The following is a 12,487-nucleotide window of genomic DNA, read 5'->3' on the forward strand; positions in this document are numbered from 1 at the left end:
GTTAGAAAATTCTATATGATATCATTAGAATTATGCCTTAATCAATTCACTTGATGAATCAGCTACTCACATAAGCTTTTATCGACAGGTTAGGGGTTATTAAAAATATATTTCTTTATGATTCTGATGGTTAATTACCTTGTGTCAAGCCATGAAAATGTGATAAGTCTGATGAGTTTGCCGTTTGTGAAAAGAATAAAAATGTTTATTCTACCAAGACACGAGGAGTGTGCATGACAAGGACAGTTGGAGCGCACCTGATTGGCTTAGCATGAATAGTCATGGAAAATGGAGAGGAAGATATATCCTACTACATTCCCATTAAAGTGAGATGAGAAAATGATGGTTAATATAGCTGTTATCTGATACATTTTAGTCTGATTCATATTGTAAGGCAAATTGTTGTGTTTGCGCAACATTGCGATGTTGAAGCATGGTTCATTTTCATACATTAACGTATAGCATGAATTACTGAACTCAATAGAAACTGATAGTACATTTGTTGAAAGTAACAAGCATTACTAAAACAGAAATAAAACAGATATTGTGCACCTCTCGCCAGCTATTACTTTCATCCCAAGGCTGGGTTTCTCCCGCCCCGTCGTCCAACGTACAGAATAATACGAAATGCTCTGAGACCAGGCTGCGTAATTTTGCTGAAATTCTGTTCTTGGTCTTAAATGTTTTTGTCATTTATTCTAGAACCGAAATTCCAGTTGCTAATAGTAGAGGACATATACATTGTTTGTCATAAAATCAATCTGTGAGTAATTAGGGGGAAAACGGTGTTAAAGTGTTCATCCATGTTCTTTCCAATTTAACAGGGTGGTGAAGAAGGCTACACCTTTCCAATAAATATCGAGGGTCTGATTCTGGTGACATGATGATCGATGCTTGACTGCCGTTTCACAACTAAAAATATTCTCAATCTTATCCATAATCATTTCATAAATGTAGACTACCCGCAAAGTATCTTCGAACAGTTGACTAGAGCGCACGTCCAGGGCCTAGAATTGCGTTTATAAAAAAAATATTATTTATATATTTTATTTTCTGTATGTATTTAGTATTTTCTTGTTTATACCTGTTTTGTTAGACATGTTTGATGTAGCGGTGTAAAGTTGATCATTTTGTATTATACATTTTTTTTTAACATAAAAAAATATATATATATAAAAATTAATTAATAAAAAAAAATACAAAAAAAAGTCAGTTTGGTGGAAACACCACTGATGGGGAAATGCAAATGATTTCTTTATTCAGATTTTAGACTATTTGTATGAAAATCTGTCAGAAATTGGATGGGAACAGAAGCTAGTGTCTGACATGGAGTCAAGACCGAGTAAAAACTTATCCAACGTCGAGACCAACACACTGTAGACCGGTCTGGAATAATGCAACATTGGTGTGTTGTTGCATGGCAGAACTAGCTAAGGGGTCTAGTCAATCAATGTATTGATTTAGCCAGGACAGTTCTCTCAGTGACCAGGGCACATAGGCTGCACCGTTCGGGACACCCTGAGTGATCCAGTGGTCTCCATTTGCCAGCACACACACACAATACAATGTCATGGTATTGTTGGGTTAATTACACTTCATAACAGAATGCTTTGGCACATATCGATATCATCACACAGACGCCAAGGAAACTGAACAGTTGCCATGACTGGTCCATGGAATTTGAAACTCATTCTCTGTAAAATAATGATCAATAAAGTTTTATTCATGTGAATTAAAATCCATAAAATGTGCAAATTCAACCCCGAAATGTGCTGACAATTCCAACCAATACACCAAGCTCATTTACTAAAATAAAATAATTAGTACACAATCATATTTTATAAATTAATGTATAAAATTACAAATAAAATACATCAATAGTGTACTATCATCCCATGGTATTAGATGTAGCCTAGCAACTGAATTACTTACATTTTATACCGGGCCATTTTCTTTATACTGTTACTGTACTTTAACAAATGTATATCAATACTGTAGTACTTATATTCTATAATCAAGGCAAATATATTAAAATGACAACCAAGGAAAGGTAACATGTTAGGAAGATAGGTGAGCCTGTCACTTTGGACTTAAAACAACAAACAGAAATTAGAATCATAGTTAGCTGACATCTAATTCTGAAAAAGTGATACTACATCTGGACTCAATACTCAGGTATTCACCATTTTCCCCAGAAATTCAGGCTAAAGGATTCCGGATTTCTTGCTTCAGAATTCAGGAATCTTCAAACTGGGATTTCTGGAAAACCTGGGAATTTTGGGGAAATGACCAGAATTGAAACCCTATTGGCACCTCATATGGTAGTAGCATTTACTGACAGACACAATCATAATACTGTCCGCTTGAAGCACTCAAAATGTTTTAATCTCCGTGGCTAAATTGGATATGGTGACAAGTTTGGTGGTCATGGGTACATTTAGACAACAAGATTAGACCCAATCATTAATATACCCCTTAATACTTGTTGAGTTCATTAATGCAGGCTGTGGTAAAATTGCTTAATGCTGTGATGGAGAACAACGTGCCACTCAATCCAGCTTTCTGGTATTTGATCATGTATCTCATGTTACAAAGTTTAAGGAATAATTTAGAGAGCGATTCAATTACGACTGAAGTTCCAAACATAAATACAGTCCTAAGAAACAAATGTGTTTTTCCATGTTAGATCAGATGGTATATCAACTAAAACACGACCACATGGGGCTCCTGAGTGGCGCAGCGGTCTAAGGCACTGCATCTCAGTGCTAGAGGCATCACTAGAGACCCTGGTTCGATTCCAGGCTGTATCACAGCCGGCCATGATTGGGAGTCCCATAAGGGCGGCCTGCAATTGACCCAGCTTCGTCCGTGTTAGGGGTAGGCCGTCATTGTAAATAAGAATTGGTTCTTTAACTGACTTGCCAAGTTAAATAAAGGTTAAATAAATCTCCTCATTGAGATAATATTTAAGCCTACACTGAATGAGCCCAGGTGTTCTGTTATGTTAACAGATCCAAAATAAAGCTATTTTATAGTCTGATGACAACCAAAGAAGTGTCTAGATGTAACCAGATAATGATTAGACAATAATCCACCCATAGTGCAGTAAAACGCCAGGGCAATGTCAACCAAACCATTAGCATGTTGTGATTCTGGGAGTGTTGGATTGTTACCACCTTATCTTAAAATAAGCCAAATTATAAAACTGCATCAATATGCTGATAGGTTAAAACTACTAAATAACTATTCTCTCGTCTTCCACTTCCTCATCCTAGAGATTAGATTTTCATTTAATACATTTTGAAAAGCAAAGGCAATTAAATGAAAACTTTAATAACTTTTCCTCAGTGCTTCCTAACTGATCGGGTGCTAATTTGCATACTACCATTGCACAAATCTGAAAGGGTAGAACGTATACCTCCTCTGAAAAACAACCAGAGTACAGTAGTTGAGAAACTAGAGATGGTTCTAAAAACTCTGACGTCACAAACGAGAGCTGTGTAGAGGGACCTAGATACTGATGATGTCATAGTGTATTTCCTGTCTTCAGGCTCATGCAGAGCTTTCGCCTCCCGTCATTGTTTTTGCAGAGTGGTTCCCAGTTCAGTTGTCTCCCCAGACTAGTGACACTAGGCTGCCTTAGTGCTGGAGTAGTGGTGTCACTTTCAACCGGAGGACGGACTCACTGTAATGGATGGAACGGAATTTATGGTTTCCATGTGTTTGATACCATTCCATTCACTCCACTCCAGCCATTATTATGAGACGTCCTCCCCTCACCAGCCTCCTCTGTACTGCAGGGTTGAGAGCAACATGTACCTCTTTAAATAAAATAGTAGCCAGGTCCCAGCCAGGCTTTAGCTTGGTCTTAACCAATCAGAATGGTCATCTGGCTCCGGTGCGCTTGACAACGATAGTGCCAGCCACCATGTCATACACAGTCCTGTTGTGTTGGAAGAAGAAGACCGTGATGAAGGCTGGGAACAAGAAGGCAATGGAGAAGTTTTTGTTCATGGCTCGGACTGTCGATCTGAAGAAGGACACAGGGACAATACGTGTGAAAGTCACGGAGATGATAGAAACAACAGACGAGCAGAACATCAAGGGACTTCATCTAATGGCCAGATTGTCATGTTTCCCCTCGTCACCACTTCAAAAATCAAGTGTCAAATAACCAAATGAGCTGGTTTATTATTTCACAACACGTGGAGGGAGGGTTGGTGTGATCCACTACTTACGCAGAGAGAGTGACGTTAGTGGCAGGCACCACGAGGACCCGGTTGGGTTGAACCAGGATGGAGGAATCACAGCTGATCACTCTGAGACCAATGAGAAACTTCCCTGGAGTGGCGCCCCCTGCTCCCCAGATACACACAATCTGACAGGAGACAATCAATCAATAAAACCGTACTATCAACAGAGGGAACTTGTATTTGCAGACAGAGAGGAGAAACATGATAAAAGACACCAAATCCATATCAAAGACTTAAACTATCACACTGCAACATCAGGACAAACACAGAAACATCATCCCACTGCAACATCAGAAAAGACAGAAACATCATCACACTGCAACATCAGAAAAGACAGAAACATCATCACACTGCAACATCAGAAAAGACAGAAACATCATCACACTGCAACGTCAGGACAAACACAGAAACATCATCCCACTGCAACGTCAGAAAAGACAGAAACATCGTCCAACTGCAACGTCAGAAAAGACAGAAACATCATCACACTGCAACATCAGAAAAGACAGAAACATCATCACACTGCAACATCAGAAAAGACAGAAACATCATCACACTGCAACGTCAGGACAAACACAGAAACATCATCCCACTGCAACATCAGAAAAGACAGAAACATCATCACACTGCAACATCAGAAAAGACAGAAACATCATCACACTGCAACGTCAGAAAAGACAGAAACATCATCACACTGCAACGTCAGAAAAGACAGAAACATCATCACACTGCAACATCAGAAAAGACAGAAACATCATCACACTGCAACGTCAGAAAAGACAGAAACATCATCACACTGCAACATCAGAAAAGACAGAAACATCATAACACTGCAACGTCAGAAAAGACAGAAACATCATCACACTGCAACATCAGAAAAGACAGAAACATCATCCCTCTGCAACGTCAGGACAAAGACAGAAACATCATCCCTCTGCAACGTCAGGACAAAGACAGAAACATCATCCCACTGCAACATCAGGACAAACACAGAAACATCATCACACTGCAACATCAGGACAAACACAGAAACATCATCCCACTGCAACGTCAGGACAAACACAGAAACATCAGGACAAAGACAGAAACATCATCCCACTGCAACGTCAGAAAAGACAAACATCATCCCACTGCAACGTCAGGACAAAGACAGAAACATCATCCCTCTGCAACGTCAGGACAAAGACAGAAACATCATCCCACTGCAACGTCAGGACAAAGACAGAAACATCATCCCACTGCAACGTCAGGACAAAGACAGAAACATCATCCCACTGCAACGTCAGGACAAAGACAGAAACTTCATCCCACTGCAACGTCAGGACAAAGACAGAAACATCATCCCACTGCAACGTCAGGACAAAGACAGCAACATCATCCCACTGCAACGTCAGGACAAAGACAGTCAAGGGTCATTTCACAGCCCAGAGACATTTAAAGCAGAAAATGAAAACATTGTATGTGATTTCTGTTCACAGTAGCAGTTTGATTTGTCACCTGACCTCATAGAAACACACTAATATCCGGTAGACCAGGGCGACCAGCATCATCTTCTGGAGTTCTTCCATGGACGTGTCTTCATCTATTTCCTCCACGATGAAATGCATGGCGAACTTGGAAATGTCCCTGAAACAAAAATACAAATGATTCTTCAATCATGACTATATACAGTAGTTATGCAGGCTACAAATGTTTCTTCAATCATGAATATATACAGTAGTTATGCATGATTCTTCTATCATGACTATATTTTCACAGTAGTTATGCATGCATTGGACTAATCCTTACCATCACCCATGGAGTGCGAAACAAATCAATTCCTAGGATGTTTAAATAAAATACTACTTTTGATCAGGGGCCCAATAGAGGGGGGCCCATAGAGGGGGACCCCATAGAGGGGGGCCCATAGAGGGGGGCCCCATAGAGGGAGACCCCATAGAGGGGGGGCCCATAGAGGGGGGGCCCATAGAGTGGGACCCCATAGAGGGGGGCCCCATAGAGGGGGGGCCCATAGAGGGGGGGCAAAGAGGTGGACCCCGTAGAGGGGCCCCATAGTGCTCTGGTCTAAAGGAATGCACTATAGGGAATAGAAGAACAGAAACATTTGTATTAAACTAAACTCACTTCATCCCACTCAGATGCATGATGCTGAGAATAATAGTTGCTTTGATGAAGAACAGAATGAAGAAATCCACCATTTCAGCCATGAACCTTTGAAGAGGAGAGGGAATACTGTATTCTCGACCTGGAAACACACACAAAACATTGACATTTGAGTAATTTAGCCGACACCAGGGGTCACCAAACTCTTTCCATTCGGGGCCCCCCTTCCAGCGTTGGGGAACATCCCAGGCCACCCCTGTGCGTGCACGTACCACATCTATTTCTATGGGCACAGGCAATGTTCACGACACACACTGTTCACACTCCTCGTTGGTGGAGAGAATTTAGCAGGTTTAAAGCTTATTTCCTGCAATTCTACACGTTTTGTCATGTGGTGCAAAGAAAATGTTGCAGTTTTATAAAGGACATTTTCTTGGAATTCTATACATTTTGCCATGTCTAATGTGAATTCATGTGATATCTGAGTGACCAAAACAATTACAACAATATCTATGGGCCTACCCATAGATTTGGGAACCACCAATTTAGCAGATGCTTTTATCCAGGGCATCTTAAAGTCGTGAGTAAATACATTTTCATATTGATTTTCTGTACTGGTCTCCCATGGGGATCAAACCCACAACCCTGGTGTTGCAAGCACCGTGCTCTACCAAAATAGCCACAGACGTCGCCAACACATTCATTGATGACGGTTATTGTCCTTCAATAGGAAATTCCTTGTTTCAAAAATGTTAATATGCCTAGGTTGGGGGTCTTTAGCAACCCAGGCCTATAGCAGATGAGCCTATGGTTTGAACTTTAGCAGACCACAGAGGGCACTAATTTCATAATTCATCACTGTAACAGGCCTGTTGTCATGTTGCTTTATCTCAAACAGTTATTTAGCTATATAACCAACGTTATCATATTAGACACATTAAACCAATACAATAATAACAACACCTGTGTCTCTGATAGCTACCTGGCCGTTGTGCATTGCCGTTCTGTTGTGGTTGTTGCGCTGGTACTGAAGTGGACACAGCACCACTCCCAGCCGTTTCCCCAGGCGGAATCCCAGCCGCGGGGATGGCGGTTGGATACGTCGATAAGGGGAGTCCAAATGGATTATTGTACCAGTTCTGGGCATCAAAATTAGGGAAATCCGCTGGCCAGACGGGTGCAGTGAGTGGTTGCATTGGTTGCGGTGCAAAATACGGAGAAGCAGACACTGCCAGCCAACTTTGCCAGTTCACATATGCCGTGTAGTACTGCCACATCCACCCCTGCAACTTTTCACAGTACTCCGAGGTTGTACGTGTTTCGACAGTGCCCTTTCCACTTTCCGAAGTGTCTTGATGACGTAATTTTGGCATATTTTCGCCGATATCTAGCTTCTCTCTAATATTAAAAGACATGTTTTTCTTATCGACTTGTCTGTTTGTGTTCTCCACATCAGCCATGTTTAACGTCGACGTCACATCCGGAAGGATGTTTCCATTTCCGTGAAGAAAATATACGATTTCTGGAATAACATAATTACTGTGATAATAATTGCAAATAATTTGCGAGTAAGCTGCATTCAAAGAGGTAAACAATATCGATGATAAAACAATCACTCACAGCAACATCTCATAAAATAAATAGTTTCGTCATCCTATTCCCAGCCTGGCCGAAATGAACACCGTTCACTTCTACATACCACTAGGGCGCAGCACTGCTACCCTTATAGTGAAAGACGCAGAGCATTGGAAATAAACTGACTAGACTAGATACCAGATAGTATTGTTCACTGTTATTCACTCCGATCACAATGAATTCGACTATGGTCTTTAGTTCCAAACCCATCATATTATTTTCACCTATCCTGTTTTCAGATCATTTCCAAAGAATGACCAGAGAGAGAGAGGAGATCTTTGTTCCATTAAGGCCTGGTATATCCTTGAAATGACTTACATCTCACACCTTCAATGGATGACTGGAGGTGCAGTGTGCACAACCTTGTCCTGCAAATCTCCCTCTGTCTGTATATTTTATATAGCAATAGTAGGATATTTAACCACTGTGTTTTTTTGCACTTTGAGAATTGTGAAATTGGATGCATCTGATATGCCCTCTTTGTCCACCACTACTGCTGCTTTTCTTAACGTTTTACAGCAAGCAAACAGTTAATAAGTTCAATTACATTACAGCCTTCATCTCAGAATTCCTTAGCCAACTAATTTCCAAGAACTTGCCAATCGGTTCTTTGATGCCTCAAAATAAAATAAATCTGTTCAAAGGCCCCCTGCCACTACCACAGAGTCTAAAGAAAAATCTGAGGCACAAGGCCATTTTCAAAGACCTGCCCTAAATCAGCTTAACCTAAACAACAATGTGGTTATTCAGCCGTAACAATCGGACACCCAGGGTTCTGACGTACTTTGGGAGATCAGATTGTAATAGAAAGTCCCTGAATGTGTTCTCATGATACAGGGGACTGGTAAGTTGAGTAGGGGTGGACAGGGGACTGGGTAAGTTGAGTAGGGGTGGACAGGGGACTGGTAAGTTGAGTAGGGGTGGACAGGGGACTGGGTAAGTTGAGTAGGGGTGGACAGGGGACTGGGTAAGTTGAGTAGGGGTGGACAGGGGACTGGTAAGTTGAGTAGGGGTGGACAGGGGACTGGGTAAGTTGAGTAGGGGTGGACAGGGGACTGGTAAGTTGAGTAGGGGTGGACAGGGGACTGGGTAAGTTGAGTAGGGGTGGACAGGGGACTGGGTAAGTTGAGTAGGGGTGGACAGGGGACTGGTAAGTTGAGTAGGGGTGGACAGGGGACTGGTAAGTTGAGTAGGGGTGGACAGGGGACTGGTAAGTTGAGTAGGGGTGGACAGGGGACTGGTAAGTTGAGTAGGGGTGGACAGGGGACTGGTAAGTTGAGTAGGGGTAGACAGGGGACTGGTAAATTGAGTAGGGGTGGACAGGGGACTGGTAAGTTGAGTAGGGGTGGACAGGGGACTGGTAAGTTGAGTAGGGGTGGACAGGGGACTGGTAAGTTGAGTAGGGGTGGACAGGGGACTGGTAAGTTGAGTAGGGGTGGACAGGGGACTGGTAAGTTGAGTAGGGGTGGACAGAGGACTGGTAAGTTGAGTAGGGGTGGACAGAGGACTGGTAAGTTGAGTAGGGGTGGACAGGGGACTGGTAAGTTGAGTAGGGGTGGACAGGGGACTGGTAAGTTGAGTAGGGGTGGACAGGGGACTGGTAAGTTGAGTAGGGGTGGACAGGGGACTGGTAAGTTGAGTAGGGGTGGACAGGGGACTGGTAAGTTGAGTAGGGGTGGACAGGGGACTGGTAAGTTGAGTAGGGGTGGACAGGGGACTGGGTAAGGTGAGTAGGGGTAGACAGGGGACTGGGTGGACAGGGGACTGGGTTGAGTAGGGGTGGACAGGGGACTGGTAAAGTTGAGTAGGGGTGGACAGGGGACTGGTAAGTTGAGTAGGGGTGGACAGGGGACTGGTAAGTTGAGTAGGGGTGGACAGGGGACTGGTAAGTTGAGTAGGGGTGGACAGGGGACTGGTAAGTTGAGTAGGGGTGGACAGGGGACTGGTAAGTTGAGTAGGGGTGGACAGGGGACTGGTAAGTTGAGTAGGGGTGGACAGGGGACTGGTAAGTTGAGTAGGGGTGGACAGGGGACTGATAGGTTGAGTAGGGGTGGACAGGGGACTGGTAAGTTGAGTAGGGGTGGACAGGGGACTGGTAAGTTGAGTAGGGGTGGACAGGGGACTGGTAAGTTGAGTAGGGTTGGACAGGGGACTGGTAAGTTGAGTAGGGGTGGACAGGGGACTGGTAAGTTGAGTAGGGGTGGACAGGGGACTGGTAAGTTGAGTAGGGGTGGACAGGGGACTGGTAAGTTGAGTAGGGGTGGACAGGGGACTGGTAAGTTGAGTAGGGGTGGACAGGGGACTGGTAAGTTGAGTAGGGGTGGACAGGGGACTGGTAAGTTGAGTAGGGGTGGACAGGGGACTGGTAAGTTGAGTAGGGGTGGACAGGGGACTGGTAAGTTGAGTAGGGGTGGACAGGGGACTGGTAAGTTGAGTAGGGGTGGACAGGGGACTGGTAGGTTGAGTAGGGGTGGACAGGGGACTGGTAAGTTGAGTAGGGGTGGACAGGGGACTGGGTTGAGTAGTTGAGGGGGGGTGGACAGGGGACAGGGGACTGGTAAGTTGAGTAGGGGTGGACAGAGGATATAGTAAGGAGAAAAAAGTGAAAATGGAGCGAAAAAGTTACAAAAATGTCAGAGGAGTGTGTGCAAATGTGTGTGTGTGTGCGTCTGTGTTCTTGGTCTTATTCAACTTGGCTAGATCAGCTTTTCATTAATCAGGACAGATTGCTGCAGGAGCACCACCCATGGTCATAATCATTCACTAAAACCCCAAATCTTTCGGAGAATTTGGCCGCAACCTACTGCCCCAGAAAGCCCTAATTAAAGTAATTAGGTGCACTTGCTTGGACTGGAAGTCTGTGCCTTTGTCCTAAATGGCACCCCATTCCCTATTTAGTGCATTTCTTTTGACCACAGCCCTATGGGCCCCCTTATGGACCCTAGTCAAAAGTAGTGCACTATATAGGGAATTGGCTGCCATTTGTGATGAAGTCTTTGCATCCACAACAATAAGCCTGTTACAGATGAGAGGTCACAACATAGACCTTAAACTGGGATTTGGCCTCCCCTCTAAACCTCCCCTCTAAACCTCCCCATAAACCCCCCCAGCCACTCTGATACTACATCTGCCTCAAATGGCACCCTATTCCCATCATAGTGCACTACTTATGACTAGGGCCCATAGGGGGGCCCATAGGGCTGTGGTCAAAAGTAGTACACTATATAGTAAATAGGGTGCCATTTGGAACGTACCTTAGGACATCACATTCCATATAGATTGTCATTTTGTGTTTGACTAACAACAGCATACCAAGGGACCCCGTGACACTCCTCAGTTGTAACCCTGATGGTTTCAAAGTGTGTGCAAGGCAGTGTGAGCTTCTTGATCCAATAGTTATGTGCATACTTGATACATTTGGCAAACACAATGTTCGAGGAATAGTTTGACCTTGGTTTTCAAGAAACACTCCCGGATGTGTTGACTGAACCATCGCGTGTGTGTGTGTGTGTGTGTGTGTGTGAGTGTGAGTGTGTGTGTGTGTGTGTAACCAACTAACTTGCAACTGTAGTGACACTATCATGACAAACCAACACTTAGTTTCAAAAAGCACATGATATCATGTGTGAAAAATCTGACCATGAAGCAAAAGACAGTTGGTCTTCTCTCAAGATCTGCATCCCAAGTGACACCCGATTCCCTTTATAGTGCATAGGGCTCTGGTCAAAAGTAGTGCACTATGTAGGGAATAGGGAGACATTTGTGATGCAGAAAAGGTTAGGCCCGGGTCAAAAGTAGTGCACTATGTAGGGAATAGGGAGACATTTGTGATGCAGAAAAGGTTAGGCCCGGGTCAAAAGTAGTGCACTATGTAGGGAATAGGGAGACATTTGTGATGCAGAAAAGGTTAGGCCCGGGTCAAAAGTAGTGCACTATGTAGGGAATAGGGAGACATTTGTGATGCAGAAAAGGTTAGGCCCGGGTCAAAAGTAGTGCACTATGTAGGGAATAGGGAGACATTTGTGATGCAGAAAAGGTTAGGCCCGGGTCAAAAGTAGTGCACTATGTAGGGAATAGGGAGACATTTGGGATGCATTAAAGTTTAAGGTTTAAGGCATCTCAACCCAAAGAGCCAGATACAAAAAGGTGCTCGTCATTCCTTCATCAGTCCAGCTCCATTAAGCAGCAACAGCAATACAGTGGTATTACAACTTTAACACTCAGAACTTACTCCGTTCATGAACAAGAGACTGTTAATGCTGCGTTCCTAACCAGGTGGGATGTTACCAGTTGTGAAGCCATGAATACCAGTTGGATGCATTCACGTGCTTTGAACTCGTTGAGGAATGCTGATTGGCTAATGGCCAACAAGCTACATAAACCATAATCTAACAGAGGTGGGAGCGCAGGATGATAGTTTCCCCACTAGTAATGACCAGTGTGAAGTCCGTTCTAATGGATTTTCCCCCAGTCGTATGTGGTAAATTCCCATTCTT

The 12,487-nt window shown here is 43.6% G+C and overlaps 1 protein-coding gene across 2 annotated transcripts; it reads right to left on the reverse strand.

Moving 5' to 3' along the window:
• Positions 1 to 1,702: 1,702 nt before the first annotated feature.
• LOC118378440 (protein FAM8A1-like) lies at positions 1,703 to 7,849 on the reverse strand. 2 transcript variants are annotated; one of them, XR_008101694.1, is made up of 6 exons: positions 7,339 to 7,849; positions 6,378 to 6,498; positions 5,756 to 5,879; positions 4,239 to 4,378; positions 3,820 to 4,030; positions 1,703 to 3,685 (listed from the first exon to the last, which is right to left on the reverse strand). XR_008101694.1 is itself a non-coding variant. In XM_052502373.1 (5 exons), exons 1-5 carry the CDS (start codon positions 7,814 to 7,816, stop codon positions 3,886 to 3,888), a joined length of 1,008 nt encoding a protein of 335 aa, XP_052358333.1. In that variant the 5' UTR covers positions 7,817 to 7,849; the 3' UTR covers positions 1,703 to 3,885. The 2 variants fall into 2 exon arrangements, 1 of the variants encoding a protein (XP_052358333.1); XM_052502373.1 differs by having other exon boundaries at positions 1,703 to 4,030.
• Positions 7,850 to 12,487: the final 4,638 nt, after the last annotated feature.

The sequence above is a fragment of the Oncorhynchus keta genome, unplaced genomic scaffold, assembly GCF_023373465.1.
Source record: "Oncorhynchus keta strain PuntledgeMale-10-30-2019 unplaced genomic scaffold, Oket_V2 Un_contig_1556_pilon_pilon, whole genome shotgun sequence".
NCBI lineage: Eukaryota > Metazoa > Chordata > Actinopteri > Salmoniformes > Salmonidae > Oncorhynchus > Oncorhynchus keta.

Excerpts from the sequence above, each read along its gene's own strand:
- LOC118378440 (XM_052502373.1), bottom strand. The coding sequence starts at position 7,816 with ATGGCTGATGTGGAGAACACAAACAGACAAGTCGATAAGAAAAACATG. Across the intron at positions 5,880-6,377 it reads ATGCATCTGAGTGGGATGAA|GGACATTTCCAAGTTCGCCA; the intron begins GTGAGTTTAGTT and ends TTTTTGTTTCAG. Across the intron at positions 4,031-4,238 it reads ACTAACGTCACTCTCTCTGC|ATCGACAGTCCGAGCCATGA; the intron begins GTAAGTAGTGGA and ends GTCCTTCTTCAG.